Here is a 20,343-nt window from a genome sequence, read left to right on the forward strand (position 1 = left end):
GTGGATTTTGAAAACACACAAGACGCAAATGACCAAGTTATTGAAAAACAAAGAAAATAGGAGTGAAATGGAGACTACAATACAATTCAATAAAGTATCATAAACACACGAACAATGTTAGGACATACCGCCTCCCAACATGCCTAGATGCTCCTATGACCAATGGGTGGTGAAAATACATCCTAATGTGAAGCTCCAAGTGGCCCACGTCAGAAGTTTTCTACACTCTTGGGATTTGACTGTGGATTGTTTGAGTCCTTCTAAAGTGATTTCAATTCTAAAAAGGTTAACTAAGCTATGTAACTGGCGAGGAGCAATTTCACACATTCAGTCATTTTCTGTGCATCTATGTTTGTGTTGGTCAAAAACACACACTCTCCATTCGGGACACAACTAATGTCGGTCTGTCTTCCTCGCTCACTACCCCGCATACCACAGTGACATGTGACAGCAGCTTTCCAAAAATAAATCAGAAGCCCATAACAGCTGCATAATATAGTCTACTGTAGATGCTTGGCATTGATCACACACGCTGTGTGGAAATAAGGGATGACTTGAGTCTTGAAGCAATTGAGGCACGGTGGTGTATGATGTGTATTTGGGTGTTGATACAGTGTCAACATGTTCATCATCGTCGCTTGGAAGTTGAGCAACAACAATATGGCAACTCCTTCCAGCACCATGAGTCTGTTCAATATGACACTGGCAGGAAAACAGGAAAACAGGAGTTCAGAACAACCAGAGCAAGATTCAAGATAGTATGCCATAGTCAAGCACACAGCGATCATTTATTCATTTAGAGAGTTATGATTGAAGCGCATACTGCAAAGGATAATGTAATTTCTGTTATATTTTATATCATATTTATATCATATGGGAGAGTGTCCCTACCATCTACTGTTCCAATTAGTTTTCCTTACTGAAACCGAGGGAAACAAGCACTGACGAAAGTGGAAATAAAATGTCAAAAGCCCAGAAGTCATTGGATCGTGGAAAAGTCTGCCAAGGTGGCAGTAAGTCAATCCACATGTTTCTACTAAGATTCTCATTTGCTGGTGACCTCTCCAGGGTGTATGCTGCCTCCTACACAAAGTCAGCTGGGATAGGCTCCAGCATACCCCCACAACCCTAGTGAGGTTAAGCAGCTTAAACAGAGCAAGATGAGCCTCTTTGCCCGATTGTTGAATGTGTGACATAAGACATAATACAGCAATTGCAAAAAATCTTATTTTTAAATGCACCGCAAGTTTCAACCTCAAGACATCTGCCTTCCTATTTGGCTAGCACAATTCCCGCAATGCTCCGGCATCCGGAAAAGATAGACCCCAAACGGATTATTTCCGTTGTGTCCTCCGGCCTCAGCAACCGGAGTTAAAGCATGCCAATAACAGGGATTTCAATCTTGCTGAATGCTTCCGGAGGCTGCACCGGAGCTGTTCAGGACTTATCAAGAGAATTGCCCATCAACATCATTTGGAGACATCCCAAAGCCAAAAGACCACTTCAAGGCAATTTAAAGGAGAGTTAAAGGAGAATTAAAGGAGAACAAGACAATGTGGAGTCTAATAAACTGGGAACATAAAAAGTGGAACATACCCGTGAACATGACATGCGTATACATAGCATATTCCGACCATATTGCAGTGGTTGGAAAATGTAAAGTTGACGAATGCCAAAGTGACACCGCATATTTGTTTCCAGAATGCAGCCCTTTGGGGTAAAAAAGTACTTGTACAAGATCCAAAAGTATCAACAATTCCAACAATGCATAGCTTAAAATGATCGCTTGAGTTATCTCTTCTTTCACTGGAGTTAAAATTCACTCACTTTTTTCCTAAATATACAGTTATCCTTCAAGTCATGGAGGGAAAAGAAGAGCAAACTCCCATTGGCAGCAGTGCAGACTAAGCGGCTGACCACAGGAGGTTTTACTCGGGATCATTTCTCTGATGGCAGTCCTGGGTGGGGAGGTTTTATTTGCAACACTTTCATATTTTCCGATCTTTTGAAACAGAGAAGGGTACAGTCAAATGACTCATTTTTTTGGGTGCATTGACAGACTGATACAAATGGTACCCAAATACTCTTTCACCTGATCAGTGGTTAAACACTGCAGCCAGCAATGGCAGGTCAACGCAAACAGGAGATGTGGTGGCCAATCGTTATGTCTGGGTGTGTTCTACAGACTGTAATGCCGTACTTGATATATCCTCACCCACTGTCTCTCTGTGGCTGGCTTTTTACAGCTGAACAGACGGAAACAGGAGGCAAAAAAGGCCTCTTTAAATGCATAGCAAGCCAGAGCAGCAATAAAGTGACAAAGTTAGTCCAAGCGGGGGTGCAGATGGTAGATCTCACAAACTCATCTGATTAAAGTCATCTTAAAAGTTTATGACTTTCTCAACATGTTGTGTCAATGAAAATATCTATTAAAATGTGAACAGCTCTGTTAGGCACTTAAGTACGTAGAATACAAGCAGGAATAAACATTTCTCTCGACTTGCTTTGGGAGTGATATGTACATTTTGAAGTCAGTTACAATCCAAAAACCGCTACTACTGTAGAATGACTTTGTGTACAGACTTTTATGAGTTGTGTTGCAGCTGTTATGGACAACATAATAAAAAGGTACAACTCCTAATCAAGAAAAAAACAGATAACAGGGTGAGTTGTCATGGCGCCGTGATACGGACTGCAATCACACCTTGAACGGATGAAAAGGTAACCGACACTGCAAGCTGCGTCGTATCACTAAAGGCAGACTTTACAGTGAGGGGAATTAGACCATGCTGCTGGTGACATCATCAGCACGGAGTATCTCTGCAAGTGATGAATGACTCACCAAACACGTGATGCATGTCTGCAGTGTTTAAAGCGTCCCTGACATGATCCATCAACTTTACCTGAATATGTTGTATATTGTTTGTAACCACGTTTTTGATTAGCAAAAATTACATTTACAGTTCACGGCACCAGCCACACCAAAGTTGCTTGCAGCTCAGCCTCATTTCCCAAAGTGACATCATCGGTGTGACGCCGCTCAGCTGAACCAGCGTAAACAAAGGTTTTGAGGTAGATCGTTGACTTAGTTCAGCGTATTTTTCATCAAGATAGTAGTGTGCCAAAATGTTGTGTTGCTGCTGGATGTTCACAGCACTCTAAACTTCACTATACTCACTGTAGACATCCACTTTCTTGTACACGGCTATGTTTGTTCACCTGAGCGGTAGTATCCTGATGGAGTCACTTCGAGAACTGAACTGCAAGGGCCAGCTTCTCATGGCTCTCGCCATGAACTATAAATGTAATTTTTGCAAATTCACTGCTCGATTTGAAAAATCCAACAACGCAGAACATAATTAGAAACAACATTTAAGCTAAGTTGATGAATCATGTCATGACCATTTAACCAATCCTGACATTGATTCATGACTCAAGCAAGTCAATGACACATCAGCATGCACAATGTCAAATGAGAATGACTTCAGGAAACTAAGCTGAGTGTAATTCTCCTCCAACGCTGAGCCAGGAGATGACCTCAAGTAGCCACAATTATACTGTAGTAAGCAGTCTTCATAAATAAATGTCGAGGCGAGACACTCCCAAGGTTTTTGCTCATTTTGATTTAAATAAACCGAGCACGTCACATGCAAAAACCCCCCAGGCAGGGCCGTCCAAAGTGTGGCCCGGGGGCTATTTGGGGACCACAGCTTTTTTTATTGGTCTGCACCACATACTAAAATTATTTAACAAGAAAAATTGTTTTATGCAAAATGGAAGAAGCAGCACTGATTTTACAAGAATAAAGTCAAAATAACAGATAATCAATGTGAAAAAGTCTACAGTAAGGCATAAACATGGGATGCTCCGCTTGACCGGCATAGGAATTCTGGGTCCCGAGAAAAAAACAAAAATCAGGTTGCCCCCTCCAGTATTTTTATTTAATTTTTTAAATAATCACCTATTTTGGGGGCTCCTGGAATTGTCCTGACTTTTCCTACAATATACTAATCTAAAAATGTATGGCTGACCCTTATTGATCAGAGAGGCTGCATCCAGGGCGGCCGTATCTTTCGCTTGTCCACCCTCACTCACACATTTTAATGGAAATGTCCGTCGGGCTTGTTATTACAACCCTGTACAGTAGATGGCATCATAACTCTGCTTCATTATCAGCTAATTAGCACAACCAGAACTGATGTAGTCGTGTATTATAACACATCCGTTCATTAATATAGCGTGGCGTTAGATGGTGGCACTAACTGACACGTGACGATAGTGTACCTCATCTGTCAAATCAGCACATACCTACACCGAGTCCAGAAAACATGAATGCTTTATTTTAATCACCCAGCCCTGCATGAAGCATGTTGTCTTTTCTCTCCCATACGCTCGGACACACACTTGACTGGTGGCCAATTAATCTGACTGGTGGCCAATCAATCTCCAATCCTACAATAAATACACGTGCCTTTCTAAATCAGCTGGTGTTTGCATCGACTGCCACACCCTGTACACAATAAAAACGCACTTTGGACAGCAACACCCGGCACTGATGTTCATTCTGTACATCTGTAATAGACCTTGGTCCCTTTCTCTACATAAGCAACTAAAGAGACAATTAGAGTAAGTGTGGCTGGCTTATAGAGAAAACACTGGGGGGGGGGGGGCAGGTTCATCCTGGTCATGCTGGAACTCACCAGCTGCAGACACTCAATGGCACAGTATCACTATGTACTACATGGCACAGTACAGTAAATCTGTATCACTATGTACTACATGACACAGTACTGTAAATCTGTATCACTATGTACTACATGGCACAGCACTGTAAATCTGTATCACTATGTACTACATGACACAGTACTGTAAATCTGTATCACTATGTACTACATGACACAGTACTGTAATTCCGTATCACTATGTACTACATGACACAGTACTGTAAATCCGTATCACTGTGTACTACATGACACAGTACTGTAAATCTGTATCACTGTGTACTACATGACACAGTACTGTAAATCTGTATCACTGTGTACTACATGACACAGCACTGTAAATCTGTATCACTGTGTACTACATGACACAGTACTGTAATTCCGTATCACTATGTACTACATGACACAGTACTGTAAATCTGTATCACTGTGTACTACATGACACAGTACTGTAATTCCATATCACTATGTACTACATGACACAGTACTGTAATTCCGTATCACTATGTACTACATGACACAGTACTGTAAATCTGTATCACTGTGTACTACATGACCCAGTACTGTAATTCTGTATCACTATGTACTACATGACACACTACTGTAATTCCGTATCACTACGTACTACATGACAAAGTACTGTAATTCTGTAACACTATGTACTAAATGACACAGTACTGTAGTTCTGTATCACTATGTAGTACATGACACAGTACTGTAGTTCTGTATCAATATGTAGTACATGACACAGTACTGTAGTTCTGTATCACTATGTAGTACAAGACACAGTACTGTAGTTCCGTATCACTATGTACTACATGACACAGTACTGTAGTTCTGTGACACTATATAGTACATGACACAGTACTGTAGTTCTGTATCACTATATAGTACATGACACAGTACTGTAGTTCTGTATCAATATGTACTACATGACACAGTACTGTAGTTCTGTATCAATATGTAGTACATGACACAGTACTGTAGTTCTGTATCACTATGTAGTATATGACACAGTACTGTAGTTCTGGATCACTATGTAGTATATGACACAGTACTGTAGTTCTGTATCAATATGTACTACATGACACAGTACTGTAGTTCTGTATCAATATGTAGTACATGACACAGTACTGTAGTTCTGTATCACAATGTAGTACATGACACAGTACTGTAGTTCTGTATCACTAGATAACTATCTCTGCAGCCCTTGAGCCAAAATACCCAGCTGGTACACACAAGCTACACATAGTACTACATATACTACATGTGCTGGTACCAATTGCTTTTCATTGACTTACCCAGAAGCCGCTTGTGAAGATTCTGCTGTTGCGGTGAAATCCAGATTGAGGAGAAGATTGCGGCGCTCAAGATGTGCTCCAAAGCTCCGCTACTTATTTAGAGTGTGGATATCCAGCGTGTTTTTTCCTGGAGGTTAGCAAAACAAAGCACGTATTTTGAGGGGGGCCACGACTTACTGTGTACATTGTGTCATAAGGTCCAACAAGTGGGTGAGCAAAGGTGACGCACTGGCGCAAAACACAACGCTAAGTACTTTGAAGGCTAACTACGACACGCAAAGGACAAAATTATGTGTTGTTTTTTTTAATTACATATTTTGCCAGAGGAAGAACTCACTTACTCAATGCCATTTTGCGTAGGCTGTTGCTTGTCAAGTCCACTTGATTTTAATCTTCGAGCTCTCCCCCAGCTGATTCTCCCTGAGCTACTGTCAATGTAGACAGTGACGAAACCCAACTTCCGGTTTACTGTTAAATAAAAGCTTCATTGTTGTTCTTCGGCGTGTTATAGAGCCTTTTGAAGAGTAACCTAGCTTTAATCGAGAAATATAAAGACATATAAATGTATATTTAAGTTACTAATGTCAGTTCTAAAATAATCTAATATAACATCACCTCGTTCGACTTTTATTTGAATAACAATGCTTCCGTGGAGCGACTGTTCCAATCTAACTTGATGCAATCTTCGTCTAACCCGCCTTCGTCAGCAGATCCCACGTCAATCTTTCTCAGTGGGAATTGGGAAATCACTTAGCGCCAGGTGGAGTTTGAAAACCCGCTTAAATATTTCATTGTCGTTACAATTATTCTCAAAATAAATTATTGTAGCAGTAGTTATTTATGCGTGTTTTATTATGATTAAAGAAATAAACCAAAAACTAAAAACTGAGATTCTGAAATGTATCTTCCTACAACCTCAAATTGTGCTGTGCAAAAGTAAGCAATACTGTTTTCCACCACAAGAGGTCACTACTACTACACTGCATACCACACCTTGTTTATGCAATACTGTACAGTACTTGATGGTAATCATCGGTGGCACATGCATGACATTTGTATTCATATCGGACAATTATTTTCTTTGTTCATCACACCAAAACGAATGTATTCAATTAGCATTTACGTTTAGCATGGAAGGCAAGTTAAAGTAGTAGAAGTAGTGCTATTTCTTTTGGTAAATCCTAAATGCCAAAATAACAGCAAAAATCTCGGACACTGTAAAGACAAAAGCTGAAACACTGATACTGATATTTTTATTTTAGATAAGTTTAACTATGCCTTAACCTTTTAATTTCAAGGCCAGTTACAGTCACTAATTCATGAGAATGTTTTGATGTACTTGCCCTTCCTTTATTTTGTGTATCTTCACATTATTATGCAGTGTCATGAGTACACACCTGATAAGGATCTTCAGCTTCACACAACACAAGAGCTTCTGTTTTTTCAAAGATCGGGACAGAGCACCAAAGAGCTGACAGCGAGACATCACGGATAGCGAACCATGTCAGGTAACATTTGTGAAGACTTTTATTGGAGAAATCTGAGCATGGATGTCTATATGTGCCCTGTGATTGGCTGGCAACCAGTCCAGGGTGGACGCCGTCTCCTGCCTGAAGACAGCTGGGATAGGCTCCGGCATACCCGCAACTCTAGTGAGGATAAGCGGCATAGAAAATGAATGGATGGATAAATAATTTGAGTTATGTTTAAAATTGATCATGTTGCAACCGTTTTCTCGCAGAGACAACTTCAGAGAATACTGTCACCGTCACCGTGACGACTGAATATGATTATTCAGAGTACTTTGATGGAAGTGACTATTATAGTCCTTGCGTCAGTCGTGGTACAATGGACTTCAGCAGGATGCTCATCACGGTTCTCTTCTCGTTGGTTTTCATCCTGGGCCTCATCGGTGAGTGTTGGCTACGCTAGCTACCACGTACGAGCTGACAACCTTCACACCTTTTCTTTCCAGGTAATGTTCTGGTGGTGTGCGTCCTGGTGAAACATCGCAAACAGAGCACCTTCACAGATATCTGCCTCTTCAACCTGGCTCTGTCTGACCTGATCTTCATCATCATGCTGCCGCTCTACATCGACTACGCCGTGGTCAAACGTTGGCGCCACGGGGACTTCCTGTGCCATTTTGCAGGTGGCTTCAAGAGGACCGGCTTCTTCGGCAGCATCTTCATCCTGGTTGTCATGACACTGGACCGCTACATGGTCATCACGCACGGCGTCAAGGTGGCAAAGTACCGCACCACCCGAACAGGGGCCGCCCTCACCGTCGTCGTGTGGCTGCTGAGCTTGTGCGTCTCCCTTCCTGCTTTTATTTTCACCAAAGAGACAAACGGGCCTGGTTGCGACTATGACCCAGAGAGCAAGGCATGGGGGGTGTACGACGTCTCGGCAAATACCATATTGGGCCTGGTGCTCCCCTTAATGGTGATGGTCATGTGCTACTCCAGGATCATCCCAGTCCTGATGAGGATAAGGAGTTCCAAGAAGCAGCGTGTGGTCAAGTTGATAGTTTCCATCATGGTTGTCTTCTTCGTCTTATGGACGCCATATAACATTTCACGTCTTCTTATCTTCCTGCAATCTGACTGGAATTTGCTGAACGACTGCGACTCCGCCCATAACGTGAAAATGTCCCTAGTAGTGAGTGAGACCCTTGCGTTCACACACTGCTGCTTGAATCCCATCATATACGCCTTTGTGGGACAGAAGTTCATGAGGCGCGTATGTCTGCTGTTGGGTGGCTGGGGGCCTGGGACCAAACGTTCACGCAGGGATTCATCGGATAGCTTTTCCAGAAGGAGCTCTGTGGCGTCCACTTTATCGGAAACGCTTCTCATTATGTAGGGGATCGGACTCCATTGCATCAAAGGCCTTGAAATATCTACTGTATCTACTGTATCTACCATATCCCCTTCAAAATAAAACCTGTTGAGGATCACAGGTGATTGAAGTTGAAGTTGAGGCATTCACCTTCTGAATGCCTTGTATTGTATTTTATATCAATTCACTGAAAATGCTTAACTTGAGCCAAGAATATGCAAAATTCATATGCATCGTTTTTGAGTAACAGGCTGCAGTCAAGCACTAAACACCAATAAACTACTGATTCATTTAGTTTCAATAAACATGAGAAATTCAGCTTCACGACAGGACACGCTACACTGTAAAAAAAAAATCCAAGTTGACTCAACTTGAAAAATTGTGTAACTGCCTCGCTGCCTTAAAATTTTGATTAAATCTCGCAAATTATTTCAGGTAATTTCAACTCACAACGAAGTTTCTCTAACTTAACAAGTTCACGTGACTTATTGCTTTGTTTTGGGAACTTTCTTCATTAGGTCAAATAAACAAATATTTTTGTTGTATCAACAATAGAACTCAAGTAATCTCAACTCACTTTTGATTTAGTCTAACTAATTAGCTCAAGTAAATTCAACTCACAATTAAATTGAAATTAATTGAAATAATTTGTTGACCTGATTTGAAAATTAGTTGAGATTACTTGATTTACTAACCCTAACCCTAACCCTAACCCTAACCCTAACCCTAACCCTAACCCTAACCCTAACCCTAACCCTAACCCTAACCCTAACCCTAACCCTAACCCTCTTACATGGGCCCAAAAGCGCCCATCCCCCCATCGAAAACCTGGGTGGGGCGGCCCGTGTCAAAGTTGGGATGTTTTGTCTGAAAGGTTACATTTATCGTACTCTGTGACAAAGTAAACACATCAACTTACAACCTCAATTTTCTGTCATTTTGTTAACCAATCAAGGATAAAAACCCAATTCCATTATCAGCGGACACGCCTCCGCTCACAGAGACCAAGCGTGGAGTAGCGAGAGAGGAAAACACATGGCGGTATATCAAGGCTGGCAAAATGATATGTATATGTGTGATCCATCAATTTATTCATTCCGTTTTGGCAAGAAGACCGTGTTCATAAATCATAAAGATGACTGCAAGACTGAACCGCAGGAAACAAAACGATTAAAAACACTAAAAGATCAATGAACCTAACGATCTAATCCAATCATTCCCAACTGCGTGTCAACCGGCCAAGCATCAGCTTCTGGTTGCTTTTCCGTCACGTTTGGCGCAAACATTTCTCAGCAAGTCACATGTCACCTCTGTGCGGTGCGTGGGAAACAACACCTTCGCTCGTCTTTTACCAGAAACGAGCTTTGCCACAGGATTTGACTAGAAAAAGGCAGCGACACATGTCAACAGGATGATGTGCAAGCTGACACGGGACAGGACGCCACTTGAGGTAACTCATTTTGGGAACTTATTTGACTTTTAGCTAAACCTCGTTGGCTTCGCTCACCAACTTCACAAAAAGATGTTGGAATAGTTGTGTATGTGAATGTGTGTGTGAATGTGTGTGTATGTAAATGTGTGTATGTAAATGTGTGTGTGTGCGGTCACACCATGACAGCAACAGGAAGTGAGGGTCGCAGGGCTGTCAAAGCTGTGGCTCAGCGTTATAAAAAAGTGAAGCCTGTGATGTTAACACAATTATACCTAAGACCACAGAAGTGGAGTCGGCCTTTATTCGAAACAAAGATGTACTTCCTGTTCCAAACCTCATGTTGTCGGTGTTGCACAGCCGATGCTTCGTGTTCAAATTAGCTATAGCGCTTGAAACAGTGTTAGCCCTGAAGGTCATAGCTGACGTTAAAGTTCAAGTGAAAGGGCAGGAAAGTCCAGCATATTTGACACAAAGTTCACGTCATGAACCAATGCACGGAAATGTTACAGAGGAATGGAGCATCTTCATGGTTAAAAGAACAAGATGAGCCGGTGCTTGTACTATATTATATAAATATATATATTATATTTGATATTTGTTCTCAATCAGAAAACACTCCACACTCTTTATTGCTCTCTGGTTCTACCATATCTTACTTTTTGGGTGGAAATATGGGCTAATAACTATAAAAGCAATCTTCACTCGCTAAATGTACTGCAAAAAAGGTCAGTAAGGATAATTCATAATGCCGCCTACAGAGAACATACTAACTCCTTATTTGTAAAATCACAAATACTTCAACTTGCTGATATAGTTCATCTTCAAACAGCTAAAATAATGCATAAGGCTAAAAATAACCAATTAGCTAAAAATGTCATCCAATACTTCTCTACAAGAGAAGAGAAATATGATCTCAGGGAAGAACTACATTTGAATACAAGGATGAAGAGTCTTGAACCAGTCATGATGTGCTATATATATCACTATATTGACACTTACTATGGTACCCATTATGGCATTGGATGCTCATATCACCAAAATAAATAAATAAATACATAAATACATAAAAAAACTTAAACCATATTAGGAAAGCAGGAAGTGAACAAATGTAACAGTTAGTGATTGTAAAAGTACCAGATGGAGGGGTAGGATTTAATAAGCTTTGCTTCTTCCTACTCCTTTTGGACATGTGGAACTGGGAACTGATTATGGGATGCACTCAATTGGAATCTGATGCATGTTCAAATGAAATAAAACCATTACCATTACCATTACCATTATCATTACCATTACCATTACCATTACCATTACCATTACAATTACCATTACCATTACAATTACCATTGCCATTACATTACATTACCATTACCATTACCATTAACTATTACCATTACCATTACCATTACCATTACCATTACCATTACCATTACCATTACCATTACCATTGCCATTACATTACCATTACCATTACCATTACCATTACCATTACCATTACCATTACCATTACCATTACATTACCATTACCATTACCATTACATTACCATTACCATTACCATTACCATTACCATTGCCATTGCCATTGCCATTGCCATTGCCATTACCATTACCATTACCATTACCATTACCATTGCCATTGCCATTGCCATTACATTACCATTACCATTACCATTACCATTACCATTACCATTACCATTGCCATTGCCATTACCATTACCATTACCATTACCATTGCCATTACCATTACCATTACCATTCTATTACCATTACCATTGCCATTACATTACCATTACCATTACCATTACCATTACCATTACCATTACCATTACCATTACCATTACCATTACCATTACCATTACCATTACCATTACCATATTTCAAGAGCATGATAACATAATAAAGGAGGTTACTTTTACCATTAAAAGCCAGTGTAGCATGGCAAATGTTTTATTTTGTGATTCAACCTCCCGCGGTTGATTTGTTGCTGGTGCAGTTTCATTTTGAATAAATGAAGCATATTTTGTATGAAGTCACGTTGTCGGTGTCTTCACGGGCACCGCAGCTCCAGGGGGGATTATGATGACATTTGGCACAAATCAGTCTAGTCCTTGTTTTATTTCTGCTCACACAGACCGATGGACGCCACAGAGAACAAGACCTTCATGTATGATTATGAATATTTTGATCCCAACTCCACAAACGACGGCGATGGAAGTCCACGCCACTCTGATGAATCCGTGGCCTTACGTGTTATCTTCTGCGTCCTCTTCTTCCTTGGTCTGCTGGGTATGTTCAGAAAATGAAATATGTCATAATAAAGATCATTTTAGCGATAAATGCTCAGCAGTCGACCTCACAGAGACTAGCGTTTATTCCACAGGCAACACGGCTGTTCTGTGGATTCTCCATCGCTTCATCAAGCTGAAGACGCTGACTGACGTATGTCTCCTCAACCTGGCCGTGTCTGACTTGACTCTGGCAGCATCTCTCCTCCTGTGGGCGTACGATTCCCACAACCTTGCACTATGCAAACTCGCTACGGGGGTCTATCAGGTGGGAGCGTTTTACCGATAACACCCAGATTAATACAGGACAGATTCCCCAAAATATGTAGCATTATTGTTTTGGTGTGAATGACAGCGATGGCGGTCTGTAGTTGAGGTATATTATTTTGGTACTTGATCCCGTGTGCCTTTTTTAATGAACTTAAGGAATCTCTGCTCCTGAACAGCTGGGATTCTACAGCGGGACTTTGTTTGTCACCCTGATGAGTGCGGACCGCTACCTGGCCATCGTCCATGCTGTGGCGGCCATGCGAGCCCGCACGCTGGGCCACGGAATCACAGCCAGCGCTGCTATCTGGGTTGCCTCCATCGTCATGGCAACCCCGCAGGTGCTGTTTGCCTCCATCGAGACGGGTGCCAACACCTCCCCGAGTTGCCAGCCCATCTATCCGGACCACCGCCAGCGGTTTTGGAAGATGCTGCGAAACTTCAGTGAGAACGCGGTCAGCATCTTCCTGTGTCTGCCAATGCAGATGTTCTGCTACGTGAAGATCCTGCTTGTCTTGTCCAAGACGAGGAACTCCAAAAAGGCTCGGGCTGTGAAGCTGATCTTCACCATCGTGTGCGTGTTTGTTGTCTGCTGGGTTCCCTACAACGTTGTCGTTTTCCTTCAGACGTTGCAGCTCTTTGAGATCCTACACACCTACAGGTCTTCAAGAGCCATCAACACGGCCATGGCCTGGTCGGAGATCATTGCGCTGTCCCACTGCTGCCTCAATCCTGTCATTTACGCATTAGTTGGGGAGAAGTTTCGCAAGCCTTTGGGCGATTTGGTGTCTAGATATCGTAACAAGAGCAGAGAGTCTGTCGGTCATGGAGACGCGTCAGATAAAGAGACGTCCAACACCGCCTTGCGATCACAACAAGGATAGGACCCACGTGCTTGACATAATCCATTAGCTGTGTGGAATTCACTGTTGCTTCATTTTCACTGATGTTCGATACCGCTGATCTAATTTCTGATCCGATACTGAGTAAAATATTTAAAATATATATTTGTATATATAGGCTGTTGACCGCAGTTCAATTCCATTCTCGGCCATCTCTGTGTGGAGTTTGCATGTTCTCCCCGTGCATGCGTGGGTTTTCTCCGGGTACTCCGGTTTCCTCCCACATTCCAAAAACATGCTAGGTTAATTAGCCACTCCAAATTGTCCATAGGTATGAATGTGAGTGTGAATGGTTGTTTGTCTATATGTGCCCTGGGATTGGCTGGCCACCAGTCCAGGGTGTACCCCGCCTCTTGCCCGAAGTCAGCTGGGATAGGCTGAGGATAAGCGGTAGAAAATAAATGAATGAATGAATATGCATATAAATATACATATATAGTAAATATACCGTATTTTCTGGACCATAAGTTTCTCCGGAGTATCAGTTGCATTTTTTGCATGTCATTTATTTCCCAAACTACTTGACCAAAACAGACATTACGTCCTCTTGGAAGGCAAGTTCTACCAATAAAAGAATAGAGAACAGGCTGAATAGGTGTAAGATATGCTAACACAATGCTTATTCAGCTACACAAAACATAAACATGAACACAAAAGGTGTCCAGTGTTTATATAATATAAACACTTTTTATAAGTTGCTCTGGAGTATAAGTCACAGGAACAGCCAACCTATGAAAAAAGAAATACAGTATATGTATGTAAACATATTCATTAAGACTGACCAGCTGTATCTCATCTCATGTTTCCATTGTTATTGTTTATTTTTAGATACTTTTTAAAAGTTCACATGAAAAATGTACAATGTCATGTTTGTTATGTGAATACAAATAAATTCACGATTCATATTTCATGTAGATTTATTCATCAGAGTAAAGTCCAGAGGTTCCAGCCATGATAAGCCATTTATTTCCTAAATAAAGCAAAATCATGATCATGTTAAGAGGCGAGCGCCAACACAGCCCAAACGTTGCATGTCGCTTTGCTCTCTGGCAGTATTGCAGTTGCGAGTTCAACACCTGGTACAACACCTCGCCGCACGCCACCCCTGACTTGTGGTTCCGCGTTTGAAGCATCCTCAGGAAGTGTCGCCTCGATGCCGCTGCTCTTATTTCATCCGTTTCAGGTGGTTCATTGGCCGACGTGATCAGGCCAGGTTAGCATCAACATCAGCTGAAAGGTAACGTTTACTTTTTACGTTCATAAACTTTGGGACAGATGGAAGAATTATGCAAACTGAATATGATTTAGCAAGGATAACATTCCCATTATTATCATTCCATCACAATTGTATGCCTCTTAATACGCTATATGTCAACTGTAGGTATGAACAATAACTGTAATATTTGTTATGAATTATCCACTTAAATTAAGTTTTACATGCAGAATGTTACCATCCTGTCAAAGTGCGGCTTGTGATGAACTTTCATTTTGCAGGCGGACAAATATGGCCGCACCAAGTCCTGCTGTTCTCATTGGCTTGACCGTACCGAAGTAAGAATCACTTTATGCTTTTTATTTCCTGTTGTTGCTGCCGTAGCCATAAATAAGACGCATCAGATGGCTGGGATGTTGGAACCGGTTCCTCGCTTAAAATAAGCCCCTGCTGGGGTTGTCCCCTGTGGGTGGTCGCCACGCCGAAGACGCCGATCTCCTGGCATGCTAGTCCACCGTGCGGCCCCATGACCAACAACGATGTTCTTAAACCTTGCCAGACGGGACCATGTTCACCGTTTGGGCATAGAACGCCACAGAAGATAGAAAATAAAAGGCAATTTTTTCACAAAATATCAAAGACTGATCCTGAAAACTGAGGATTCTTACTAAACGCACCATTCCAGGTCACTGGTGTCACTGGTGTGTGTGATTGACAGGAAGAAAAGCTCTGATTTGCTGGAGTCAATTGCTCTGTGACTCCATAAATGGCTTTTTTCCATGAAAACAAAGAGCTTCTGTTCCCATATTTGGGTCAATACGACATTTGGTTTCACGCTTACACCCGACCTTCCGAGTTGCCATGGAAATTTGAGGAATGAGATCCGTTTGTTTATGTCTTACTTTCCTCCTCCGGCTTCCCTGCAGGCCGACGTCCACAGCTTGGGCGGACAACTCGAGTGCAACGGCGGAGTACGATGACCTATACGACTACACCTTGCCTGACGATGGCGACTTCGGGAGGTGCGTTTACGAGCGTCACGGAGCCTATTTTCTTCCCGCCGTCTACTCCGTGTTCTTCGTCCTGGGAATTCTGGGGAACACCCTGGTCATCTGGGTCATCGTTTGTGGCTTGCGACTTCGCAACATGACGGACGTGTGCTTGGTAAATTTGGCGGTGGCTGACCTCCTGTTGGCCGCCTCCCTCCCCTTCCTGGCCCACCAAGGGCGGGACCAGTGGATATTTGGGGACGCCATGTGTAAAACGGTGCTCGGCATCTACCACATCGTTTTCTATGCCGGTATTTTCTTCATCACGTTAATGAGCATCGACAGGTACTTGGCCATTGTGCACGCCGTGTACGCCATGAGGGCACGCACTCGCTCTTTTGGGGCGACGGCAGCGGGCGTGACGTGGCTCGCTGGGTTTCTGTCCTCGTTCCCTGAAGTCACCTTCTTACAGACCGTACAGCAGTCCAACCCTTCCAAAGCCTCGTTCTGCTTCCCCGTCTATCCCAACCGGGACGGCACGAGCTCTCACTTCTGGAGCGTCTTCAGCCTTTTTAAAATGAACGTTTTGGGTTTGTTTGTCCCCGCGGCCATCATGGCGTTCTGCTACTCTCAAATCATCCGGCGGCTGCTCTCCAGCCAGTCGCCCAAGAGGCAGGCCATCCATTTGGTCCTGGTGGTGATGGCGGTCTTCTTGGTCTGCTGGGTGCCCTACAACGTGGCGTCCTTCTTCAGAGCGCTGGAGCTGCTGCACATCTACACGGAGTGCCAAAGCAGCAAAGCCATCAGGTTGGCTTTGCAAATCACCGAAATGGTGGCTTACCTTCACAGCTGCCTCAATCCTGTGCTCTACGTCTTTGTGGGGGAGAAGTTCAGGAGGAACCTGCTCAGGTTGATCCACAGGGCTCCGTGTGGGCTGTGTCGGCTGGTCAGGGTGGTCCTGCCTCAGGAACACCTCAGCAGGTCCTTCATCTCCCAAACCACCAGCCTGGATGAGAGGAGCACTGCCGTGTAAAGTGGCGGCCATGTTTAGTTTGGGGGGCTTTCATGGACCAGAGATCAGTCACTGGGTGGAGATACACCCACTGGACATTACATTAGGTACACCCAAGCTCAAAGGCACAAATTGCTTAAAAAGTAAAAAAAAAAAGGTTGGAGGGGGCGACACTGTCATTTAGTCTTGTTCTTGTTTTTTTTTTTTGTTTTTTTTTGTTTTTTTTAGAAAAAAGGACCTGCTAACTACGGCAGAGTATTAGGGATAATACTCTAATACTCTAATACTTTAAAGTATTAGGGCTGGAATTGAAAAATACAAATATTTTGACAAGAAAGTCATAAATATACTTTACTTATATACTTTATACTTACTTATACATAATATACTTTATTCTTGTACTTTGATGGGCGAAAAAATATATACTTCCGAGAATAAAGTTGTTAATTTATGAGAATAAAGTTGCAGATTTACAAAAATAAAGTCTTGACTTTATGAGAATAAAAATAAATTTATGTAAAATTGTCTTTTAAAATCTACTTTTAAAGAGTAAACCCGTAATCTCAGAATATTTTTATATTCCTAATAATATAACGAATTCATAAGAATAACATCATAAATTTATGAGAAAAAAGCCATAATATTACAGGAATAAAGTCCAAAATTTAAGGGAATAAAGTCTTAAAATTGAAGGGAATAAAGTCTTACATTTAGGGTGAAAAGTCAGTCAGTCATCAATGTTTGAGATTTAAGTGGGGAATAAGATTATACATTTATGGAACTTTTTTGAAACTACATTTATGAACTCAATTTTTAAAAACATTTACACACTTTTTTCTTGCAATATTACAACTTTTTTTACTTCTAAATTTACAGGAAAAAGTCATAATTTAACAGAGTAAAGTCCTAAATGTACAAGAATAGTTCTTCAGGAAATTGTGTATTGTTTAAATGGCAAGTGAGAAAATGAAGCAGAGCGAGTCTGTGAGATGTTGTGAGGTCACGTACTCGCAGATGCAAGAGGAAACGAGGGCAGTAAAACAAACCTTGAAGCCTCAACATGGAAGTCATGCCATAAACGCACCGCTGAATTCATCTGCATGTGTTGTGCAATAAAACGCTTGTGATGCACAGCCAGTCATCTTCTACGTTATTGCTACACCGTTAGCAGGGAGCTACCGTTTATCATTCATAGGCTTTTAAAAGCTACGCCATTTTCCACAAAAGGCTTTTGTCTTCATGGCGTTGTAGTGTGCGCCTCTAAATCATGTGATGACACCCCCAACATTAAAAAAAGTTCAGTTCCCACAATAAACATACAAAACCTCCCAGGCAGGACTTGCTCCTTGAACGTTTAATGGCAAAATAACACGACAAACTAAGATATTTACAACACGAAGTAACATGTAAACACCATCTTCTGTACAGAGAATATACATGCAAAAGTAAAAATGACGTCATCATACAACATTCAAATTGACATGGGCGCATCGTCAGTGTTGAAGGTTCCAATATTTCCAATATGAAACAGTCACTGAATGAGGTTTACATCCTGGCTGGAGGCCAACCGCCCCCCCGGCCCCCCCTCTCTGTACATCTTTACATTACCGGGAAGAGGAGGAGGAGGAGGAGGAGGAGGAGGAGGAGGAGGAGATGGGCTCACAAAGGCATTGACTTAATTACAACATATTATGCTGAGTCTCATCAGCAATATTTTAAGGAACTCAGATGCACAAAGAAAAATAGAAAATGTGCAGAACGACTTCTTCAACTTTGCCGTCTTCTAATCAAATTAGAAGCAAGTTTTCCTTTTCCTTTGCTTTCCTTTAGCTACCATACCGGACTGTCGGGACAAAAAGTGGCTCCATAAGTAAGAAAGGTCTCCTATATGTCTATACGCATATATTCATATACGCTATCTGCCTAACTTAGCTCGGAATGCACACAAAAGCAAGCAAAGCGAAGTCCAGCTTTTTCCTCAGCAGTGAAATCATAAATCATAAATTAAAAGTCTTAAATATTCGGGTTCCCTGCGCTCTCCATAAGTTAACACGACAAATCATAACAACATCGGAAATAAAAGCATGGACAACTTTGGTATTGTTATGGAAACAAACTAAAAAAGCATAAGTGCCTGATTCTTTTAATAGTACACGTTTGATACATTTTGCAGATATTAATACTGAACTTAATACAAAAAGAGTTAACACAATACAGACGTCTATCGCAGTACCGGGTACGTACATGCCTTTTTTGTCGTTAAAGAATACGGCTACAACACAAGTCTTCATAAATAGTTGCATACATGTTGAAGCTGCAACATTGCACATGGGAACCGATGCAGAATGCGTGCGCGTCCAACTTCGCTCCTCGCCAACATCCTTCCTGCAAACAACGTAAGACTTTCAGTCGAGTGGCGACCAATGAAAAAGCGACGTGTTTATTTACAAATAAGGCGCGGATCGTAGAAGCTTTGCTGAAAAGGTTTTGTTCACGTAGTTTGTGCCGACGACGGCACGCACGATTGCACTCCCGCGAGGGGAACCACGGTTTGGTCTTCACGGTGCTGGAAGGACAAGCGGGCCTCGCTATTGGCCGCCGCTTGGCTTCCATCTCCCTGCTGGTTCATTTGATGCTAACTGTACACTTTGACTTGGAAAAAGTCATCTCCTTACAAAAACAAGCTTGCGGTCAACTAAAAGCAGCCTGGCCGTACGCTTGTCTACTTCCTGTTTCCTTTTTCTCCACGCTAAGTCGGGTTTTTGTGCAGGCATACACGCGGCACGCCAGGGTTGGGCAGGGAGGGGGCGGAGTCAAAGGGTTTATCAGCAGACGTCAAATCAGTCAGTCAGCAGCAGCAGGACGCTTGTGGATCAGTGAGAGAGAAGGTCATCGGTGAGGAGGAACAGCAGCGAGGAACTTCCTGTCACATGTGGTTGAGCAGGCGGCTGTGAAGGAAGGCCTTCAGGGTCCCGATGGGCCGGGCGTCGTTCTGGTGTTTCCGTCTCTCAATGAAGGAAATGAGTCTGGACGTGTCCAGGTGCGATGCGCTGTGATGCTGCGATGGCGGCGGCGGCGGCGGCGATGCGGCGTATCTGCCGTCCCTGTCCGTCACTCCCGGAGGACGCAGCCAGCGGTCCTGGAGGCAGAAGGTCGCCGACGGCCGCCGCTCGGCCTCGCCCTGCAGCAGCAGGCACACGAAGTCGCGGGCGGCCGCGCTCACGCCTTCGAAGTAGTCCTCCGGGAAGCTGAAGTCCAGGCGGCAGATGTTCAGACACGTCTCCTCCAGGCTCTCATCCAGGAAGGGCGACGCGCCGCTCAGCACCACGTAGGTCAGCACACCTGCGAGGCAGCCACGAGTCAACGTTACATGCTAACAACAT

At 42.6% G+C, this 20,343-nt stretch overlaps 5 protein-coding genes across 13 annotated transcripts in view; 3 read left to right on the forward strand and 2 right to left on the reverse strand.

Moving 5' to 3' along the window:
• Positions 1-6,463, reverse strand: part of cobl (cordon-bleu WH2 repeat protein) — a 41,488-nt gene extending 35,025 nt beyond the window's left edge. For all 3 annotated transcript variants that reach the window (XM_058053648.2, XM_058053649.2, XM_058053643.2), the window contains exons 1-2: positions 6,364-6,463; positions 6,023-6,149 (exon numbers count right to left, since the gene is read on the reverse strand). The gene's annotated coding sequence lies outside the window, so the exon portion shown is untranslated. The remainder of the gene's footprint in view (positions 1-6,022; positions 6,150-6,363) is intronic.
• Positions 6,464-7,820: 1,357 nt separating this feature from the next.
• LOC131105711 (C-C chemokine receptor type 1-like) lies at positions 7,821-8,908 on the forward strand. Its single transcript, XM_058054118.2, has 2 exons — positions 7,821-7,934; positions 7,998-8,908. Exons 1-2 carry the CDS (start codon positions 7,871-7,873, stop codon positions 8,885-8,887), a joined length of 954 nt encoding a protein of 317 aa, XP_057910101.2. The 5' UTR covers positions 7,821-7,870; the 3' UTR covers positions 8,888-8,908.
• Positions 8,909-10,184: 1,276 nt separating this feature from the next.
• LOC131105710 (C-C chemokine receptor type 4) lies at positions 10,185-13,728 on the forward strand. Its single transcript, XM_058054117.2, has 4 exons — positions 10,185-10,313; positions 12,424-12,578; positions 12,673-12,845; positions 13,024-13,728. Exons 2-4 carry the CDS (start codon positions 12,428-12,430, stop codon positions 13,726-13,728), a joined length of 1,029 nt encoding a protein of 342 aa, XP_057910100.2. The 5' UTR covers positions 10,185-10,313; positions 12,424-12,427.
• A 1,223-nt stretch (positions 13,729-14,951) lies between these two features.
• On the forward strand, positions 14,952-17,136 carry LOC131105448 (C-C chemokine receptor type 8-like). 2 transcript variants are annotated; one of them, XM_078790478.1, is made up of 3 exons: positions 14,952-14,983; positions 15,241-15,297; positions 15,886-17,136. In XM_078790478.1, exons 2-3 carry the CDS (start codon positions 15,251-15,253, stop codon positions 16,979-16,981), a joined length of 1,143 nt encoding a protein of 380 aa, XP_078646604.1. In that variant the 5' UTR covers positions 14,952-14,983; positions 15,241-15,250; the 3' UTR covers positions 16,982-17,136. The 2 variants fall into 2 exon arrangements, with proteins under 2 accessions (XP_078646604.1, XP_078646605.1); XM_078790479.1 differs by lacking the exon at positions 15,241-15,297.
• Positions 17,137-18,298: 1,162 nt separating this feature from the next.
• triob (trio Rho guanine nucleotide exchange factor b) overlaps positions 18,299-20,343 on the reverse strand; it is a 71,293-nt gene continuing 69,248 nt past the window's right edge. For all 6 annotated transcript variants that reach the window (XM_058052917.2, XM_058052921.2, XM_058052915.2 and 3 more), the window contains one exon: positions 18,299-20,302. In XM_058052917.2, coding sequence (XP_057908900.2) covers positions 19,887-20,302 — 416 coding nt within the window. In that variant the 3' untranslated portion in view covers positions 18,299-19,886. The remainder of the gene's footprint in view (positions 20,303-20,343) is intronic.

Source organism: Doryrhamphus excisus, linkage group LG5 (genome assembly GCF_037039965.1).
Source record: "Doryrhamphus excisus strain RoL-2023G ecotype Guam linkage group LG5, RoL_Dexc_Guam_v1.1, whole genome shotgun sequence".
Classification (NCBI taxonomy): domain Eukaryota; kingdom Metazoa; phylum Chordata; class Actinopteri; order Syngnathiformes; family Syngnathidae; genus Doryrhamphus; species Doryrhamphus excisus.

Coding starts and splice junctions, on each gene's coding strand:
- LOC131105711 (XM_058054118.2), top strand. CDS start 7,871: ATGGACTTCAGCAGGATGCTCATCACGGTTCTCTTCTCGTTGGTTTTC. Junction 7,935..7,997: donor TTTCATCCTGGGCCTCATCG/GTGAGTGTTGGC, acceptor TTTTCTTTCCAG/GTAATGTTCTGGTGGTGTGC.
- LOC131105710 (XM_058054117.2), top strand. CDS start 12,428: ATGGACGCCACAGAGAACAAGACCTTCATGTATGATTATGAATATTTT. Junction 12,579..12,672: donor CTTCTTCCTTGGTCTGCTGG/GTATGTTCAGAA, acceptor TTTATTCCACAG/GCAACACGGCTGTTCTGTGG. Junction 12,846..13,023: donor TCGCTACGGGGGTCTATCAG/GTGGGAGCGTTT, acceptor GCTCCTGAACAG/CTGGGATTCTACAGCGGGAC.
- LOC131105448 (XM_078790478.1), top strand. CDS start 15,251: ATGGCCGCACCAAGTCCTGCTGTTCTCATTGGCTTGACCGTACCGAA. Junction 15,298..15,885: donor ATTGGCTTGACCGTACCGAA/GTAAGAATCACT, acceptor GCTTCCCTGCAG/GCCGACGTCCACAGCTTGGG.